Source organism: Budorcas taxicolor, chromosome 2 (assembly GCF_023091745.1).
Source record: "Budorcas taxicolor isolate Tak-1 chromosome 2, Takin1.1, whole genome shotgun sequence".
Lineage (NCBI taxonomy): Eukaryota > Metazoa > Chordata > Mammalia > Artiodactyla > Bovidae > Budorcas > Budorcas taxicolor.
In genome coordinates this window covers 128897255-128919459 of record NC_068911.1, presented here as the reverse complement: position 1 = coordinate 128919459, position 22205 = coordinate 128897255, and the positions used below count along the sequence as shown (strand labels likewise).

The 22205-nt window shown below is 38.7% G+C and overlaps 1 protein-coding gene across 1 annotated transcript in view; it reads left to right on the top strand.

Annotated features, from left to right (window-relative positions):
* The window catches only part of DNAH7 (dynein axonemal heavy chain 7), a 254731-nt gene that overhangs the window by 159997 nt on the left and 72529 nt on the right, over nt 1-22205 (top strand). The window contains exons 43-47 of the mRNA XM_052658581.1: nt 4640-4970; nt 7366-7712; nt 8827-9007; nt 11252-11437; nt 20583-20746. Of these exons, the coding sequence (XP_052514541.1) occupies nt 4640-4970; nt 7366-7712; nt 8827-9007; nt 11252-11437; nt 20583-20746 (1209 nt within the window). The remainder of the gene's footprint in view (nt 1-4639; nt 4971-7365; nt 7713-8826; nt 9008-11251; nt 11438-20582; nt 20747-22205) is intronic.

Genomic DNA, 22205 nt, shown 5'->3' with positions numbered 1-22205 from the left:
TCCATGGACAGAGGAGCCTGGTGGGCTACAGTCCGTGGGGTCACAGAGTCAGACATGACTGAGCACATGACACACTTTCCACACAGGCAATACATATGTATTATAAGATGTAAAAATAAAGACACACATATATTATAAGATGTAAAAATAAAGACACATATATTAAGATGTAAAAATAAATTACCTGTGAAGTTAGATGTTTAGAAATTTTACTAACCACCTTTAAGGAGGTCTTTTACTAGTGAAATTTATTTAAGCAATTTATATATTACATTTATAAATTTTAACATTATTATTACCCTGATTTAACAGACTAAACTTTCCCAGCTACTTACTTTATATAAAATCTGGTAAGTTAAACTTATACATATGGTAAGCTTTAAGTTTTTTTAAGTGTTTGACTATTACCTATAGACTTGATGGGATTTTTTTTTTTTTTTTACTTAAAAATACGGATTAACTCATTGCTCAATTATGTAACTTATCAGGGCTTCCCTGGTGGCTCGAACAGTAAAATATCTCCCTGCAGTGCAGGAGACTCACCAGGAAAGTCCCCTGGAGAAAGAAGTGGCTATCCACTCGAGTATTCTTGCCTGGAGAATTCCATAGAGGAGCCTGGAGGGCTACAGTCCATGGGGTTGCAAAGAGTAGAACACGACTGAGCAACACACACATATATATTGAGGTACAAGTTCAGTTCAGTTCAGTTCAGTTCAGTCACTCAGTCTTGTCCGACTCTTTGCAACCCCATGAACCGCAGCACGCCAGGCCTCCCTGTCCATCACCAACTCCCGGAGCTCACCTAAACCCACGTTCATCGAGTCGGTGATGCCATCCAACCATCTCATCCTCTGTCGTCCCCACCTCCTCCTGCCCTCAATCTTTTCCAGCATCAGAGTCTTTTCAAATGAGTCAGCTCTTCGCATCAGGTGGCCAAAGTATTGGAGTTTCAGCTTCAACATCAGTCCTTCAATGAACACACAGGACTGATGTCCTTTAAATATTAAATATACTCGAAACACCAAATGTGCACAGAGTCCTTGACATTGCATTAGTGGTAGATCTTTCTAAATTTTCCTATGGCTATCTCATTATCTCAGGCATTTTGAAGTACTTTTTCTTGTATTATCTAAGATGCTATCTAGACTGGTGGGAAACTTCTCAGCAATATTTACAGTGACTTTGGTAATGCCTTCTACAGCAGAGGTGTCATAGCTTCCTATTCATCATGGTCCACACCCCATATTGAATCATACTACCAATAGCATTCTTTCCATCTACTAGTGAAATCTGCAAGTCCCACCCAAGGCTACTACATAACTTGACTGAATTTTATTATTTCTTTGACTATCAAGATATTATCTTTCCATTTAGATCTTAGGATTTTAACCTAATGGAATCTTGCTTTTCTCCCCCAATATTTTCCTATCCAGGAGGATTAAAACCTCTTGGAGAGTCTGATTAATTGAGAGGTATCACTTATATCTCTCTTTGACTATATGCTCACAGTATTTCAGGCCATCCTAACTGGAAGAAAGATTGTAAAAATGAGATACAAACTGAGAGAAAAGTTGAAAATAATACTTTTCTAGGCATTTTTATATATTCTTGATGACATTGCAAATTTCCTCTTATTAAAAATGTTCTCCTTTGCCTCTACTAGAGTCCCCACCATATAGTTCAGTTCAGTTCAGTTCAGTCACTCAGTCATGTCCAACACTTTGCAACCCCATGGACTGCAGAGTGCCAGGCCTCCCTGTCCATCACCAAGTCCCGGAGTTTATTCAAACTCAGGTCCATTGATTCAGTGATGCCATCCAACCATCTCATCCTTTGTCATCCCCTTTTCCTCCTGCCTTCAATCTTTCCCAGCATCAGGGTCTTTTCAAATGAGTCAGATCTTTGCATCAGGTGGCAAAAGTATTAGAGTTTCACCTTCAGTCCTTCCAAAGAATATGCAGGACTGACTTCCTTTAGGATGGACTGGTTGGATCTCCTTGCTGTCCAAGGGACTTTGAAGAGTCTTCTCCAACACCACAGTTAAAAAGCATCAATTTTTCGGTGCTCAGCTTTCTTTATGGTCCAACTCTCACATCCATACATGACTACTGAAAAAACCATAGCTTTGACTAGACAGACCTTCGTTGGCAAAGTAATGTCTCTGCTTTTTAATATGCTGTCTAGGTTGGTCATAGCTTTTCTTCCAAGGAGCAAGGATCTTTTAATTTCATGGCTACAATCACCATCTGCAGTGATTTTAGAGCCCCCCAAAGTAAAGTCTGTCATTGTTTCCATTGTTTCCCCATCTATTTGCCATGAAGTGATGGGACCAGATGCCATGATCTTAGTTTTCTGAATGTTGAGTTTTAAACCGACTTTTTCATTCTCCTGTTTCACTTTCATCAAGAGGCTGTTTAGGTCTTATTTGCTTTCTGCCATAAGGGTGGTGTCATCTGCATATCTGAGGTTATTGATAGTTCTGCCAGCAATCTTGATTCCAGCTTGTGCTTCATCCAGCCCAGCGTTTCTCATGATGTACTCTGCATAGAAGTTAAATAAGCAGGGTGACAGTATACAGCCTTGATGTACTCCTTTTCCTATTTGGAACCAGTCTGTTGTTCCATGTCCAGTTCTAACTGTTGCTTCCTGACCTGCATACAGATTTCCCAAGAGGCAGGTCAGATGGTCTGGTATTCCCATCTCTTTCAGAATTTTCCACAGTTCGTTGTGATCCACACAGTCAAAGGGGTGGCATAATCAATAAAGCAGAAGTAGATGTTTTTCTGGAACTCTCTTGATTTTTCCATGATCCAGCGGATGTTGGCAATTTGATATCTAGTTTCTCTGACTTTTCTAAATCCAGCTTGAACATCTGGAAGTTCACGATTCACATATTGTTGAAGCCTGGCTTGAAGAATTTTGAGCATTACTTTACTAATGTGTGAGATGAGTGCAATTTTGCGGTAGTTTGAACATTCTTTGGGATTGGAGTGAAAACTGACCTTTTCCAACTACAGTAACCCTGTAGTTACTCTTCCCTTAATAGCTGAAGTCTTCAGATATCTTTATAGCCAGGTAGTATTGTAACCTGGAAGCAAGCACTCAGATTCCCTGCTGAGAAGCCAGTGTTGTAGCCAACAAGGGGTCCCGTGGGTTGAGCCGCCACATTGAAACTGCTTCATGGTGACCGGGGGCCAGATCTTTCCTGTGCTTGCTCCACAAGGGTTCCACTGAAACCAGACTCACAGATTATGTGGTATTCTCTCTCAAGGCTCTCAGTTCACATTGCTGTAACATATTTTGCTCAGAGGAATCAACATCACAGAATTATAACATGTCCTGACTTGGAATTTTTTTTTTTTTTTCAGTGACAGCCTTTTCAGTTTTCTGGCTCAAACCAGTTAAGCACTCAGTTGAAGAGTGTGCTTCCATCTTTAGACAGTTATCGGGTTGGTTAGTTACCAATGTCAACCTACTTTTTGAAGAGAATTTCTAAAATGCGTCACTTTTTACTTTGAGACATTATGGCATCTCAGATATTTTAAATGAAATAAATTATAAAGAAGCATTTTCTCTGCTCATGATGTGTAATTATCTCTGGAACATATATGAATGCAAATCAAAAATTTAAAGTATATTAAAATATTACATTATTTTGAGATCAGTTATTATTACTTTGTAAGAATTTTGTACCAAAAAAAAGAGTTGAGCTTTATTCTCTGGCCACTTGTATTTTAAACGAAAAATTCCTATTTCAAGATACTTAACACATATTAAAATTATGTGCCACATTTGGCAATGTTCAAACAATATATTTTGGGTAATGAAGTCTATTTAAAATAATTGATTATAAAAAGATCTTAAGGAAAATATTGTTGTTGGAATAAACTTCCCAAGATGACTAATTACAGAGGCACATCATTCATCTTGATGGAGGAGGTTCCTTGCCTTATACTTAGTATATTTTTCTTTTGAATTTGTTATATGGTTAGATACTGTGACGGAGAAGGCAATGGCACCCCACTCCAGTACTCTTGCCTGGAAAATCCCATGGATGGAGGAGCGTGGAAGGCTGCAGTCCATGGGGTCGCTGAGGGTTGGACACGACTTCACTTTCACTTTCACTTTTCACTTTCATGCATTGGAGAAGGAAATGGCAACCCACTCCAATGTTGTTGCCTGGAGAATCCCAGGGACGGGGAAGCCTGGTGGGCTGCCGTCTATGGGGTCGCACAGAGTCAGACACGACTGAAGTGACTTAGCAGTAGCAGTAGATACTGTGATAGATACTGGCAGTACAAAAAACCCCAAGACATACTATCTGCTTTTAATTGCACATAATCTAAAATTGTAGAGTTCATATTTTTTACTGTTAATATATGCAAAAATCTTTCAAACCCCTTTTTAAAAGTTGAAGTATGCTTGATTTACAATGTTGTGTCAGTTTCAGGGGTTAAGCAAAGGGATTAAGTTATATATATGTGTGTGTGTGTGATTTTTCAGATTCTTTTCCATTATAGTTGTCCACTTCTTTAGTTATGCCTTGAAAAAATCTGAAAAGCTAAAGATTACTTATATTTTCCTTGAAGAAGAAGCCTAGAGCCTGAGAGCTAACCTTGTTTTACCTCTTTGCTTTCAGTGAAGTCATGAAAATGAAAAAGAGGTATGAAGTGGGTTTGGATAAACTGGATTCTGCTGCATCTCAAGTAGCCACAATGCAGTTCGAGTTAGAGGCTCTACATCCTCAGTTAAAAGTTGCTAGCAAAGAGGTTGATGAAATGATGTTGATCATTGAGAGGGAATCTGTAGAAGTTTCCAAAACTGAAAAAATTGTGAAAGCCGATGAAACAATAGCAAACGAACAAGCTATGGCTGCCAAAGCCATCAAAGATGAATGTGATGCTGACCTGGCGGGAGCTTTGCCCATATTAGAGTCAGCACTGACAGCCCTTGACACCCTCACTGCACAGGTAAGAGCACAGCCTTCGGCTTGCTGGGAGACCTGTTAGCGTAACTTAAGGAAGTGCTTACCATTGTGTGCTGCAGTTTGGTCTTGTCTTTCCAAAGTCTCCACATTGAATGTGATTGAAATCACTTTCAAATTGGCCAAAAGATTCCCTAATTGACCTGGAAAAAAGAAATGGACCTGCAAGACTAAGACAGTTTTGGAAAGAAAGTTTCCAAATGTTCCAAACAACCATAGATCAATCATTATTTCAGGAACTTTGCAGAGCAACTTTAATTGACAGGGGCATAAATATACACTTTTATTCTATGTACACTTTTTCATATTTAGAAACTTGTAGCTGGATACGCCTTACAGTATATATGGTAAGGTGTTGTGTCAGTGTTTGTCAGTGGGTTTTGTGTGTGTGTGATACATATGACAAGTTATTATGATTTATAATTTATAACAGTATAAAAATTTATGTTTAGAAAGTTAAGAAAGATTAAAATGAGTTTTGAAAAATAGTGTTGGCAATCTCAGCTAAACTTTTGGGTAAATTAGTAGAGGATGGGACTTCCCTTGTGGCTCAGCTGGTAAAGAATCCACGTGCAATGCAGGAGACCTGGGTTTAATCCCTGGGTTGGGAAGATTCCCTGGAGAAGGGAAAGCCTACCCACTCCAGTATTCTGGCCTGGAGAATTCCATGGACTTTAGAGTCCATGGGGTGGCAAAGAGTTGGACACGACTGAATGACTTTCACACGCACACACAGGAGAGGATGTGTTAGATCTTTTCTTCACAACTTCCTCCAAAATAGGTTTCAGATAGAAATTTAAATATAAATTGTTATATTATAAAATAGTATAAAATATAGGTCAGATGTTAATAATTGTGGAATATAAGCTAGGACTGAAGATTTCTTTGGTATAAGAGAAATCAGAAAATAAAACACTAAGCAATATTGTTTGTAATATATATGCTCTGGATACGGTCTTGTATTTTTCATAAATAAGAGTATTTTTGTACCTAAAAATGTAATGGTATATTTTTGTACCTAAAAAAGTAATGAATTTTAGTACCTAAAAATCAACACATTTTATTTCATATAAACACCATGGATAGAAGTTTAGAAACAGTAAGGGAAAAAATCTTTCAACTGCATGGCAAACAAAATATTAATATATTCTGTGTGTAAACCTCTTATAAATCACTAAGAGAAAAAAGTAGCTCTAACATTATATAGTAAATGATATAAAGAAGTACTAATTCAAAAAGGAGGAAATGCAAATAGTTAATAAGGGTATGAAAATATATCATACCTCACTTGTATTTAAAGTCTATACAGTTTATGGAATTCTCCAGGCCAGAATACTGGAGTGGGTAGCCATTCCCTTCTCCAGGGGATCTTCCCAACCCAAGGATTGAACCCAGGTCTTCCACATTGCAGGTGGTTTCTTTATCAGTTGAACTACCAGGGAAGCCTAAAGAGTACTGGAGTAGGTAGTATGTCCCTTCTCCACTGGATCTTCCCAACCCAGGAACTGAACCAGGGTCTCCTGAATTACAGGTGGATTCTTTACCAGCTGAGCTACCAGGGAAGCCCCAAAAGAAATACAAATCAAAATAAAATTTCTTTTGCCTGGTAGAATGCTTACCCCTGTTGTTAAGGGTATATGTAATAAAACAGGCACCCTTATATATTATCTGCAGGGCAGTTTGTCAATATTTGTCAAAAGCTTTAAAAAAAAAAGAGACATTAAGACTTTAATTGTAATAGTAAAGAAGAAAAAGGCATGGAGTGTTAGAATTAAGGTTCATATCTATACATCATAAAGCTATGCAGCATTAAAAGTGATGTAAATGTTTACTAGTCCGAGAGTATGTTTATTATATATTATTAAAATAGAACAGTTTAAAACAGTATGTATATTAGATATACTATGATTCCATTGGTTAAAATAGGGCAAATACACTGGTTTATAGCATATACATATGAAAAAGATATAGAGAAATATAAAGTAAGATGTTTACAGGAGTTAACTATATATGATTGGTTTTACAGGAGACTTATGTACAGTTTCTCAATATTTTTCTGTTTGCATCTCTAACTTTTATAGTTTTTAAGAAGCAGCAAAGCTCTTACTTTGGGACAGTCAATAAAAAGCTCTTTCATGTGTTCTTGAAGTGGATTTCATGTCATAAGTGATCTCAGGGTATTTTCCCATTACTCTTTTTTATTTTTAACTTTGCCTTTGAGATAAACTTCTCAACACTTCATGATACAATTCTATCACTGTCACCAGCTTCTGACACTGTCACTGTCAGTGAATAGCGAGTTTCTATCTTATGGTTTAGTTTGAAAATAGGAACTAAACACAAGTCATATGTAAACAATTCTTGCATGTTGTTATTTCAAGGACATTACAGTGGTAAAATCCATGAAGAGTCCTCCCGCTGGTGTCAAGCTTGTTATGGAAGCTATATGCATCTTGAAAGGCATCAAAGCTGACAAAATCCCTGACCCAACAGGTACAGGGAAAAAGATTGAGGATTTCTGGGGTCCTGCCAAAAGACTTCTTGGTGACATTCGATTTCTGCAGTCACTTCATGAATATGACAAGGACAATATTCCTCCAGCTTACATGAACATCATAAGAAAAAATTATATTCCAAATCCAGATTTTGTTCCAGAAAAGATAAGAAATGCTTCCACAGCAGCCGAAGGTCTGTGCAAATGGGTCATAGCAATGGATTCATATGATAAGTAAGTAGTGACAAAAAAGAAAACAGACTTTTTTTCTCAGGGTTCTTCAGGTAATATAAAACCTAGGAACTACATAGGTGAGAGGCTCCTCAGAAAGTCAGGTCTAATGCCTGCTCTGACATGTTTACTGGAGGCAAGACTATACCAACTACATAGTATAACACAATGATATTTAAACTTTTCGGACTCAGGAACATTTTGTTGTTTTTGTTCAGTGGCTAATGAGTTAGACTAGTTTCCATAAACACTGTAATATTTTACGTGTATGTGCTTATTCTCCTTTCCCCAACTCACCAAAATTGACACTGGCAACAGTTTAATATTTATCTATGGTTTTTTAAAAAATCACTTGTTTAGGGGCTTTCCTGGTGACTCAAACAGTAAAGAATCTGCCTGCAGTGCAGGAGACCCGAGTTCAATCTCTGGGTTGGGAAGATACCCTGCCTGGAGAATTCCATGGGACAGAAGAGCATGGCGGGCTATAGTCCATGGGGTCACAAAGAGTCAGACGTGACTGAGCGAGTAACACACATATGCAGTCACTTATTTGAACATATTATATATATTTGATATCTATTTTGAGAATCATATTTTATTGCTGGTATTAACTTTGTCCAATATAAGGTGTAGAAATCAGTGTAGGTTTTATGTGAAGATGTGTTTTGAGTTATAATAAGGATTTCAGAAAAGTAACTCATGTATTCTACTATTGTATGAAAATTGTGTAAATCTTAATTATGTTGAATTTGGTTCACAGTGCTTTTCAGGTCTACTATATCCTTCTACCTTTCTGTATGTTCTACTAATTTGGGGAGTTTGATATTGAAACTCCACCTAAAAATCTTAATTTATTTACTTAAAATAATTGTAATATATAGTAGTAATATATATAAATTATGTAAAGTATTATGTATTATGTATGCATATATAAATTATGTAAATTATGTAATATATAAAATTATGTAATACATAATCTTGTTCTGTATTTTCCAAGTCTCCTGTAAATGTGATATCATTCTTTCATAATTAAAAAAAATTAAAAAGTAAATTCAGTGATGAAAAGTACATTAGAATATTAAACATGTATTTAATTTTCCAATTTTACTTGTGGCAGAGTGGCAAAAATTGTAGCTCCCAAAAAGATAAAACTGGCTGCAGCTGAAGGGGAGCTAAAAATTGCTATGGATGGTCTCAAAAAGAAGCAGGCAGCACTTCGGGAAGTTCAGGACAAGCTGGCCAGGCTTCAGGACACACTCGAACTAAATAAACAAAAGAAAGCTGACTTAGAAAACCAGGTATAGTATAATACAGACAGACATAGGCAAATCTTCAGTTACTCTAAATAAGAATAATGTTCACGCAGCCTCAAAAACAGCAATACTGTTTTCTTCCTGGAAAACTTGTCAGGAGTTGACAAACAGTGGACCACAGGATAAACTCACCTTTCTATGGCCCACAAGCTAATAATGACTTTGACATTTTTAAATGATTACATATTAAATGATCATACAAGTTTCTATATAATATTCTCAGTTTTGCCTCTTGGTCCATGAAGCCTATAATATTTATCTTTTGGCTCTTTATCCCACAATCGCCAACCATCTCTACTATAGATTACTAGAATATTGAGCTAAATTATTTAAATCATTCTTCATTATGAGTGAGAAAATGGAAAACCAAACTGTTAAGTAACAGTTATATAAAATTTAATGGCAGAGCTGAGATTAGGACTCAATACGCAGAACCATAGTGTGTCCACTGGAAATGTTTTTAAGACTGAAATCATTACTCCAACTTAGTGATACCTTTTGTAAAAAGTAATTGCTAGGATCTGATTATGTTCCCCAGAAAAGTTCAAGTATTTTGATATACAGTCAATATTTATTGAGTGCTTATCATGTGCAAGGCACTGTTGTTCTGAGAGCAATGTATATTATGTCACTGATTCTCACAAAAGCTTTCTGAGGGAGGTAATCTTTTTAGATTATTTTCTAGAAACTAGAGCACAGAAAAATTAAGCAACTTGCTCATGGTCAACCCAGTTTCTAAGTTTAGATCCAAGTCCAGGCAATCTGACTCTAATAGTTTTCTCTTTCCCATCCTACTAGGCTGCTTCTTTCTGTACAATATGTGCACAAATTCTTTATTTGTACAACCTGTGATATTGTGCTAATCTTGAAAATGTGTCCTATTATTTGGCATGGTCTTCAAGTGATCAATTTTTGTTTAAATAATATAACTAATAGATAGATATGTGGTTGCTCACTGTAAACATTTTTCAACTATGCTGTATGTTTGAAATTATTTGTTTTTCATAATAAAACATTAGAAAATTATGGTAATATAAAATGAATGTGTGTACTAAAAGCTTGCTTTTGGAAGAGAAATTTTGGTTAAAATTTTTTACATAGTAGTTTCTGATGACAACTTTATTATGGTCCAAGACCTGATTTAACATTTTAGTTGAGAGAAGAATGTGTGAAGAAAGAAACCAGGATGAAAAAGGTAATAAAAACAGGGAAAATTAACAGGAAAGGTTTTTAAAGAAGTATCAAAAATCTTACTAATTACATACCTTCTGCTTTTTTAAACCCATCTTTGTATAAACTCTTATGGTATTTTATATATTTAACTCTAAAGGCATTTATTATAATTAATATAAATATTAATAGCATAGGAAAAAGTACAAGCCAAATTCTCATTCTAAAATAATCTAAATATCTATGTTTTTATCAATAATTTACTTCTTTTCATGTAAATTATTTCATTTTGAATTTTAAGATAACCTTTACTTAATCTTGTCATCCTCTAAAAATAATAAGTCACTTAAAATTAATCAAAATAATTCAGATATTCCACTGGAACATTGCTATTGCATGGTTTAAAATGGCTTTTGCCCAAGTTTTCCAGATTTGTAATTATACTTCCTCTTTTTTGAAAATAACATTACTTAATTATGTATAATCAAACTTGGTTGACAGTCTTATGCACAAAGTAGGCTCTCAGCTATTGACTGATGTCCTAATTTAAGGTTAATTGCAAGTGTCTGAGTAGGCTGACACAATTTAGCAGCTTGGAAATTGTGCTTTGTAAGTAAGCATAAATTATTAAAACCTTTAAACATTTAACCTTTAAAATTATCATTAAATCAACCGTAAGTTAAATGAGGGGAAACGTTCATAGAATATTTAAAATAAAATGCACTTTGATTATTAAAATGGAGGGTAAAACTTTCAGTCTCTCATAACCGTAGCTCATTTCCTTAAATAGAGCAGTTGTTTGTGTTATATGATAAATATCTGTTATGAGTTTCACAAATTAGATTAAAATACTCTCTTTACTATGAAAAAAGTCTAAAAGATCATGGACTGTCCTCTTCATAGTGAACTACTGCACATTTTTCTTCCACAGAAAGATAAAAAAGGAAAACTCCAGGTGTAACTCTGTAATTAAAAATTTATCCCTGAGGTTAAAATCTGGAAGAATTTTTAACTTACTCTACTCGTAGGTGTTGATAAAAGTTTACTTCTATTTTTGAGGTTGACCTGTGCAGCAAAAAGCTAGAACGAGCTGAACAATTGATTGGAGGCCTTGGGGGTGAGAAAACACGATGGAGCCAGACAGCTTTGGAGCTGGGGCAGCTGTACATCAACCTGACGGGGGACATCCTCGTTTCTTCAGGAGTCGTGGCTTACCTGGGAGCCTTCACATCTAACTATCGACAGGTAGGGAATACTTGTCAACCTCTGGAGTCTCCTCTTGATCCTCCTGGTACACCCAACATTAATCTTGGATTTTGTTGTTGTTGTTGTTTGGATTTTTTGCTAAGTATGAGGGACAAAAATGTTTGCAAGTGGTTTTTAGTTGTGTTTTTTAATTATTCAGTAAGTTAGCTTGGTGACAAAAAAAATGCTATTTTAAATACTCTTCTAATTGTTTTAGAATTGTTTTTTGAAACAAAAAGATCTACTTTAGGACATCATGTGAAATGGTTCAGTTCAGTTCAGTCACTCAGTCGTGTCCAACTCTTTGTGACCCCATGAATCGCAGCACGCCAGGCCTCCCTGTCCAACACCAACTCCCGGAGTTCACTCAGACTCACGTCCATCGAGTCAGTGATGCCATCCAGCCATCTCACCCTCTGTCGTCCCCTTCTCCTCCTGTCCCCAATCCCTCCTAGCATCAGAGTCTTTTCCAATGAGTCAACTCTTCACATGAGGTGGCCAAAGTACTGGAGTTTCAGCTTTAGCATCATTCCTTCCAAAGAAATCCCAGGGTTGATCTCCTTCAGAATGGACTGGTTGGATCTCCTTGCAGTCCAAGGGATTCTCGAGAGTCTTTTCCAGCACCACAGTTCAAAAGCATCAATTCTTCAGTGCTCAGCTTTCTTCCCAGTCCAACTCTCACATCCATACATGACCACTGGAAAAACCATAGCCTTGACTAGACAGACCTTAGTCAGCAAAGTAATGTCTCTGCTTTTGAATATACTATCTAGGTTGGTCATAACTTTTCTTCCAAGGAGTAAGCATCTTTTAATTTCATGGCTGCAGTCACCATCTGCAGTGATTTTGGAGCCCCCCAAAATAAAGTCTGACACTGTTTCCACTGTTTCCCCATCTATTTGCCATGAGTGATGGGACCAGATGCCATGATCTTCATTTTCTGAATGTTGAGCTTTAAGCCAACCTTTTCACTCTCCTCTTTCACTTTCATCAAGAGGCTTTTTAGTTCCTCTTCACTTTCTGCCATAAGGGTGGTGTCACCTGCATATCTGAGGTTATTGATATATCTTGATTCCCGCTTGTGCCCTAGTGATAAAATTTTAGTTCTTATAAACAAGTATAAAGGTATCAGGATTTTTTTGATGTTTTTAATCAACTACTCTCAATGAATTTCAATAATAAATCATTTTCAAATCACCTCAGAAGCTAAAGCTTCCTAAACCTTCAGTTTTAGTTTAGGAAAAGATGAGCCTACCTAAAAACAATTGATCAGGGACATCTTTCCTAAGAAAATAAATACCAAGTTCCCTGCTTCAAATTCCCACCCCTCTGATGAATTCTGCCTCAGTCTTATCCTTGACCCCACTCCTAACCCTACTTCTTCTCCCAGCTTTTTTCTTCCACTTTTCAGTTTCTTTGTCAGTGAGACCCAGCATATTCTTCAGCTCTCTTTAGGAATACAACCCAGGACATGGCCCTGCCAAAGCAAAAGAAGACAATGAGAATAAGGAGAAATTTGAAGCATTTGGCAATAGCTTCTGGTGTCAAAGGAGGAGAGAAAGAGTAAATGAAAACCCACTTCTAAAGTGGTGCTTTGTCACTTTACAAAGCATTTGTTTTGTTCATGGTCTCAGTTGAGATTCACTTGATTTCAAGGTTTCTCTTAAGTAGGGTTGATTCTTGGAGGCCACTATTTTGGTTTGTTTGCTTGCTTTTAACCAAACTGGTTTAAATTCCTCATATTGATCATGCTTCTGTCTTCAGGCTTCTGGGTTCTCGAAGCCCTTGTCCTGGCACATGAGTTTAATATTCTTCTTAGCTTTCCGTCTTCATTTGATTCTGAACAACTATCTATGATTATAGCCTCTAATGAAAGTGAAAGAGGAGAGTGAAGAAGTTTGCTTAAAACTCAACATTCAGAAAACTAAGATCATGGCATCCATTCCCATCACTTTATGGCAAATAGATGGGGAAACAATGGAAACAGTGACAGACTTTATTTTGGGGGGCCCCCAAATCAGTGCAGATGGTGGCTGCAGCCACAAAATTAAAAGACGCTTGCTCCTTGGAAGAAAAGCTATGACCAACCTAGACAGCATATTAAAAAGCAGAGACATTACTTTACCAACAAAGGTTCATCTAGTCAAAGCTATGGTTTTTCCAGTAGTCATGTATGGATGTGAGAGTTAGACCATAAAGAAAGCTGTGCACTGAAGAATTGATGCTTTTGAACTGTGGTGTTGGAGAAGACTCTCGAGAGTCCCTTGGACTGCAAGGAGATCCAACCAGTCCATCCTAAGAAAGATCAGTCCTGGGTGTTCATTGGAGGGACTGATGCTGAAGCTGAAACTTCAATACTTTGGCCACCTGATTAGAAGAACCAATTCTTTGGAAAGACCCTGATGCTGGGAAAGACTGAGGACCGGAGGAGAAGGGGACAACAGAGGATGAGATGGTTGGATGGCATCATCGATGCGATGGACAGGAGTTTGAGTAGGTTCTGGGAGTTGGAGATGGACAGGGAGGCCTGGTGTGCTGCAATCAATGGGGTCGCAAAGAGTTGGATATGACTGAGCGACAGAAATGGTATGGACCTAACAGAAGCAGAAGATATTAAGAAGAGGTGGCAAGAATAAACGGAAGAACTGTACAAAAAGGATCTTCATGACCCAGATAATCATGATGATGTGATCACTAATCTAGAGCCAGACATCTTGGAATGTGAAGTCAAGCGGGCCTTAGAAAGCATCACTACAAACAAAGCTAGTGGAGGTGATGGAATTCCAGTTGAGCTATTTCAAATCCTGAAAGATGATACTGTGAAAGTGCTGCCCTCAATATGCCAGCAAATTTGGAAAACTCAGCAGTGGCCACAGGACTGGAAAAGGTCAGTTTTCATTCCAATTCCAAAGAAAGGCAATGCCAAAGAATGTTCAAACTACCGCACAATTGCACTCATCTCACATGCTAGTAAAGTAATGCTCAAAATTCTCCAAGCCAGGCTTCAGCAATATGTGAACCGTGAACTCCCTGATGTTCAAGCTGGTTTTAGAAAAGGCAGAGGAACCAGAGATCAAATTGCCAACATCCGCTGGATCATGGAAAAAGCAAGAGAGTTCCAGAAAAACATTTCTGCTTTATTGACTATGCCAAAGCCTTTCACTGTGTGGATCACAATAAACTGGGGAAAATTCTGAAAGAGATGGGAATACCAGACCACCTAACCTGCCTCCTGAGAAACCTGTATGCAGGTCAGGAAGCAACAGTTAGAACTGGACATGGAACAACAGACTGGTTCCAAATAGGAAAAGGAGTACATCAAGGCTGTATATTGTCACCCTGCTTATTTAACTTATATGCAGAGTACATCATGAGAAACGCTGGACTGGAAGAAACACAAGCTGAAATCAAGATTGCCGGGAGAAATATCAATAACCTCAGATATGCAGATGACACCACCCTTATGGCAGAAAGTGAAGAGGAGATAAAGAGCCTCTTGATGAAAGTGAAAGAGGAGAGTGAAAAGGTTGGCTTAAAGCTCAACATTCAGGAAACGAAGATCATGGCATCCGGTCCCATCACTTCATGGGAAATAGATGGGGAAACAGTGGAAACAGTGTCAGACTTTATTTTTTGGGGCTAAAAAATCACTGTAGATGGTGACTGCAGCCATGAAATTAAAAGATGCTTACTCCTTGGAAGAAAAGTTATGACCAACCTAGATAGTATATTCAAAAGCAGAGACATTACTTTGCTGACTAAGGTCTGTCTAGTCAAGGCTATGGTTTTTCCAGTGGTCATGTATGGATGTGAGAGTTGGACTGTGAAGAAGGCTGAGCGCCGAAGAATTGATGCTTTTGAACTGTGGTGTTGGAGAAGACTCTTGAGAGTCCCTTGGACTGCAAGGAGATCCAACCAGTCCATTCTGAAGGAGATCAACCCTGGGATTTCTTTGGAAGGAATGATGCTAAAGCTGAAACTCCAGTACTTTGGCCACCTCATGTGAAGAGTTGACTCATTGGAAAAGACTCTGATGCTGGGAGGGATTGGGGTCAGGAGGAGAAGGGGATGACAGAGGATGGGATGGCTGGATGGCATCACTGACTCGATGGACGTGAGTCTGAGTGAACTCCGGGAGTTGGTGTTGGACAGGGAGGCCTGGCGTGCTGCGATTCATGGGGTCGCAAAGAGTCGGACACGACTGAGCGACAACTGAACTGAACTGAGCGACTGTACTGAACTGATAGCACTGACATCTTGTAGTTCAGATAATTAACATTTAATATGGCACTATTACCTTGTCTTAGACTTGTTTGCTTAACAGTTTCAGACCTTGAGGCTTATAAAGATTAAGAAAATTGCTCATAACCACACAGCTGGCTAATGACAGAGCAGAAATGAGACTTGTCATTACCTGAATCCTCATTGAGCCCTCTTTCTACTCTTCTACACCAACTTGGACTAATGGAAAAAGTAGCTGCAGAGCCTCCTACACTTCCCTGTTAGTCCCCACCATACCCTGGGTGTCTGCACTGGCTCCAGTGCCATGCTGAAAGTCAGAATCCTGGGGCACCCCTCCAAATCCAGCCCTCTCCAATGACTCCTTCCAAAACATAGCCTCTTGTGCTCACTCCCTAGTCACCTGGTCCCACTAGAATGAGGGCTGCCAGTTAGACCACCCAAACAAATGCTTCCAAAGAGCATTGAGACCAGAACTGAGACCTTTAAATTTACTGACAAGCAAAGCAACACTTCAGCTAGACACAAGATCTAAGCTCGTAGCTCCTTCCATGAACTCACATCCACTGTCCCCACCTCTGATTCGAGTAGACACATCATCCCATCCCATCTAAGAAGACTTGAAGGCAATTTCATCTCTTCCTTGTTTTACTGTAGCAACCTAGGCTTTTACTTATCTAGTCTCTAATGTCACTGTTTCTTCCTTTGAATTTATTCTCCACATCCTACTCTGTAATCATTTATCTCTTTCTCCTGGGTTAGGGCAGCTGGCAATTCATGTCCCATCAAAAGTTTCCCATTTGATTCTAAACACAAGGGTAATAGTAGCAACTTCACTTGTCTACCCAGATCCCCACCTGGCTTCCTGTGCTTTCAGATCAAACAACCAGTGCCTGTGGCTTATTTTGGCTGACTTCCCTTGGGTTCTTAGAACCCACTTTTCCCAGTGCTTAGAGAGCTAAAATTGCCTGGGAATTTACTTCCCTTTGAGGCGGGCCTTAATGAAAGACAAATGTGAGAGCCTGAAGGTCTGTCTCCCTTCCTTCTGGTTGACACAAATCCAAGGAATAGCTTACACCCACTATAGGATCAAGCTGAAACTACCTGTGCAGAACTTTGGCCAATCCACCACCTTTTATTGGCTTCTTCCCTGTCCTTATACTGCCTCTCTTAATAGCTCTTCCTTAATAAATCACTTCACATAAATCTTCATGTCAGAGTCTGCTACTAGGAAACTCAAGTTAGGCAAAAGGCTTTAAAACAATCTTTTTTTTTTTTTTTTAACTCTAACAGCAAAGGTTCTGGATACCAAGAGCCCATAGTAAGTAGCTACAGCCCCTCTGTCCAGTCTTGAGCCTGAGTAGTTGTCAATTATTCATCCACCCTTTTAGATTTTCTATTACTCCCCATGATAATCCGTAGAAAATTCTAATTCTCCTGACATAACCGGGGCCACATATTTAATTGTAATGCCCATGCCAGTCTCAAAGACAAAATTCTACATTGCTGTAAGGACATACAGGCCCTGGAGTTGAATTAATTTAAATTTTAAAGAGATCTTTTCCCTACCGATAATCAAAGTCAAAACTGCTCTGGTGGTGGTACATGCTTTCACCAAATTGTTGTTCAGTCGCTCAGTCACATCTGACTCTCTGCGACCCCATGGACTGCAGCACACCAGCTTCCCTGTCCTTCACCATCTCCTGGAGCTTGCTCAAACTCATGTCCATTGAGTCGGTGATGCCATTCAACCATCTTGTCCTCTGTTGTCCCCTTCTCCTCTTGCCTTCAATCTTTCCCAGCATCAGGGGCTTTTCTAAGGAGTTGGCTCTTCACATTAGGTGGCCAAAATATTGGAACTTCAGCTTCAGCATCAGTCCTTCCAATGAATATTCAGGGTTGATTTCCTTTATGATTGACTGGCTTGATCTTCTTGCTGTACAAGAGACTCTCAAGAGTCTTCCCCAACACCACGGATCAAAAGCATCAATTCTTTGGTGTTCAGCCTTCTTTATGGTCCGACTCTCACATCCACACATGACTATTGGAAAAGCCATAGCTTTGACTGTATGGACCTTTGTCAGGAAAGTAATGTCTGCTTTTTAATACTCTGTCTAGGTTTGTGATAGCTTTTCTTCCAAACAAGATGTCACCCTGAATGGTCAGTTTTCCATTTCCACCATCTATTTTGCCACCTGATTATTAGCCAGGGTTCTTGGCTTGTATTTTTAGGTGCTTGTTCAGAGGCCCTCATGTTAATTTAACTTATTCTCTGTTGCTGAATTCTTACAGATGTTGAATTGAGCCACTTAAATTTCTAACCAGAGTTCATCTGTGATGATACACTATACCTGTCAACTAGAGAGAGCATTCCACAGCAGCTATTGCTTTCATTTTCCCTAGTCTTTCCTGTATCATTGGCTATGAAGCCTACACCAGCATCAAGCTATATCTTGGAAAACCTCCAAACCTCCCCCCAAATCTTCAGACCAACAAAAAAAATCAAAACATGCCCATAGGAACTGTGTACTAGGGAGCAAACTGGAAATGCTACCTGCCCCTCCACTCTAATGGCCATCTGTTCCTAATACCAACAACCAAATCAAGCCAAGAAAAGGCAGAGGAACCAGAGATCAAATTGCCAACATCCACTGGATCATTGAAAAAGCAAGAGAGTTCCAGAGAAAACATCTATTTCTGCTTTATTGACTATACCAAAGCCTTTGACTGTGTGGATCACAATAAACTGTGGAAAATTCTGAAAGAGATGGGAATACCAGACCACCTAACCTGCCTCTTGAGAAATCTGTATGCAGGTCAGGAAGCAACAGTTAGAACTGGACATGGAACAACAGACTGGTTCCAAATAGGAAAAGGAGTACATCAAGGCTGTATATTGTCACCCTGCTTATTTAACTTAGATGCAGAGTACATCATGAGAAACTCTGGGCTGGAAGAAGCACAAGCTGGAATCAAGATTGCCGGGAGAAATATCAATAACCTCAGATATGCAGATGACACCACCCTTATGGCAGAAAGTGAAGAGGAACTAAAAAGCCTCTTGATGAAAGTGAAAGAGGAGAGTGAAAAAGTTGGCTTAAGGTTCAACATTCAGAAAACAAAGATCATGGCATCTGGTCCCATCACTTCATTGGAAATAAAAAACTCAGATGATACTTATTAAGTATTCATGACTGTGCTGTCTTAACTCAGTGTTGAATCATGATTAACAACTCTGAATTCCCTTTTATGAGCAGTTTGCTAAGCCCTCACCTCAACCATTTCCCTTATCAGGCTATGATAACCTGGGTTACAATAGGCACATACCCAACTTCCAGAGGGCTTCCCTTGTGGCTCAGCTGGTAAAGAATCCACCTGCAATATGGGAGACCTGGGTTCGAGTCCTGGGTTGGGAAGATCCTCTGGAGAAGGGAAAGGCTACCCCCTCAGTATTCTGGCCTGGAGAATTCCGTGGACTGTCTCGTCCATGGATTCACAAATAGTCGGACATGACTGAGTGACTTTCACTTTCACAACTTCCAGAGACCCCCCCAGGTACCTAGTCCCTTCTTCCCAGTGCCTGTGGAACTACTCAAGAGACCAGTGCTCAGGAAGCCCAGGAAACCTAGCCAATTCCACCCCACTCTGCTTGACATTTGTAAACTGCCCCCTACAGTTCAAGCTCACCATTACCCTGTGTCAGGTGTAGTCTCCTGTTGAGGGGGGTTTCTCTTATTTGGAGCTTTGAGTAATGGAGTTCTGCCTCTCATCTAATGAGTGACTTTATGTTGTGTCCCACCACCCAAGAAAGCTTTAATCATACCTAAGATCATATAATTATGACACAAAAGCCTGACAGGAAACACTTTAATCAAAATAAAAGTATCGTCTATAAATGGACAGTGTGAAATTCTGTGCCATGGATGGGCTGCAGTGAGAACATCACGATACCATGTCATCAATATTCCTGCCAAAGGTGCATAATCTGAACTGACTCTTGAGAGAACATCATACAGATGCAGTTGTGGGCCATTCTGGGGAATAACCGGGTAATCAAGGTCATGAAAGTCATCAGTTGTCCCCAAACCATCACAGCTTTTTCACGTGCCAAAGGAATATTGGTCCAGTCTACTCAGCAGGAACCTGAGGGAGATGGCAGTGCCCACCATGCCCTCTCGGCTAGGCACACACTTGGTACACACAGCATCCTCATTTGCCCATGGACTGGTATCAATACCACATATATATGCCCCTTCCTACCCTATTTTCTCTCCAGGCATGTTTTTCACTGTTTCTGAACCCTTTGATCTGTAACCTCATATTGGACCTTGATTTCTGATTTTCTGAGTATGAACCTAAGCGTCATGCACCATTTTGTATTCCCGAGCATCCTAGCACACTGTGCCCTAGGTGGGGTATCCAGAACTCCAGTGTGTGCCCTGATTCTTATTTTGCCTAAGAGCCCTGCTATAGTCCCATCCTCAGAATAAGTGAGAGTCTGATACAGATGTTTTCTGTGTCCCCTACTGGTTCAAATTGGATTTACTTTCATACTACAGTATTATAGTAATACTGATTTTCATAACTTAAAGAAAATATATAGAAAAACATGGTAACCTCCATCTACTTTGTCAAATGAAACCTTAGAATCATAATTGGCAATTATTTTTTCCGTATATGAAGTTCTGAATTCATTAGTAAGTAATCTATCTAAAATTTACCTTAACAGTAGATATAATTTTCATTTGAATACATAGTAGAGCTTCTGAATTATAATTTTACTTCAAAATATGATGAACACAAATCAACTTTAAGGTAGTTTCAACCATGATTTGTTGGCTCAAAGTATAATTGAGGATTTTATGAAACAGCCTCATTTTTATATCTCTCTGTGTATGTCTCAAAGAACCAAATCAAAGAGTGGACAAATTTGTGCAAAAGAAGAGATATCCCCTGCTCTGAAGATTATTCCCTTATGAATATCCTGGGAGAAGCAGTGACAATTCGAGCCTGGAATATTGCTGGATTACCTTCTGACTCATTTTCTATTGATAACGGGATTATCATAATGTAAGGAAAATTTTTTCTTACAAATGTTCTCTGTCAGTCAATAGATTTATTTATCTGTATACCTTTTTTTTAATGCAGCTAGTAAACTTTTATAGTACTGAAAAAATTGCTTAATAAATTAGTTAAATTAAATATGGATGAGCACATCCTTCTCCAATTAATGTTGGAGCAGTTGAGTATTGGCTGCTGCTGCTGCTAAGTCCCTTCAGCTGTGTCCGACTCTGTGCAACCCCATAGACAGCAGCCCACCAGGCTCCCCTGTCCCTGGGATTCTCCAGGCAAGAACACTGGAGTGGGTTGCCATTTCCTTCTCCAATGCATGCAAGTGAAAAGTGAAAGTGAAGTCGCTCGGTCGTGTCCAACTCTTAGCGACCCCATGGAATGCAGCCTACCAGGCTCCTCCATCCATGGGATTTGGGAGACAGTAGTAATTAAACTAAAAACCTCAGATGACTTTTGCTTAATTTTTAATCAATTTTTAGCAAATAGCGCAAAACCCTGCCATAAGTAAGTGAAGTCCCAAATTTTTATTCTCATAGAACACAGGGTTTTGTTATTGTAGGTTAATGAAACATCCAGGGGTAAGTTTGTGGTGATGATGTCTTGGTCCCTGCTGGGTGTGGGACCGCCTTATGTGGTATGGATACATTTCTGGGTCCTGGACTGATTGGAGCTTTTCAAAAAGTGTTGCTATTCCTAGAATCCCCTGGTTAGTAGATAAAACCCATGGAGATGAGGTTGGGAGGATACTGGAGGCTCATCCAACCTTGCCTTTCCTTGGGGTCTTGCCTTTCAGAAGCCAAGGACTTTACTCCGCCCTACTGTGAGGACAATTATTAATTGTGTTATTTTCAAGGTCACATTATGAAGGGTCTTCAATCACTGGTCCAGTCTTCTTGGAGGTTTTAGCATGTTAGGAATAGCACAAGTAAACCATCGGTAGGAAACATTCAGTTTTGTGTTACGTGTTTTGATTAGTTGTTAGTATACTACTGAAAAAATACTTGATATGACATTATTAAAGTAAAAATGGTTGAGGCATGTAAATTTTTAAAATAGAATTAGCCACTATGGGTAAAAACCAATTATTATTAAGTTTTTATGAGTAATATTTATGAAAATTATTCTACAAATTAAAATTATAGTGAACAAATTTCTTAACTGTTCAGCAAATGATGCTGACATATGGATTTTTATAGCATTTATTTACTGGACTGTTGTAAAAGGACTAAACTTTCCTAGGAAATGCTACTCAGCCACAAAAAAGATGAAATCTTGCCACTTGTAACAACATGGATGGACCTTGAGGGTATTACGCTAAGTGAAATAAGTCAGATGGAAAAAGACAAATACTGTATGTTTTCACTCTTGTGTGAAATATTAAATAAGTAAGTAGATAAATAATAAACAAAACAAGCAAACACATGGATCCAGAGAGCAAAGTGGTTACCAGAGAGGA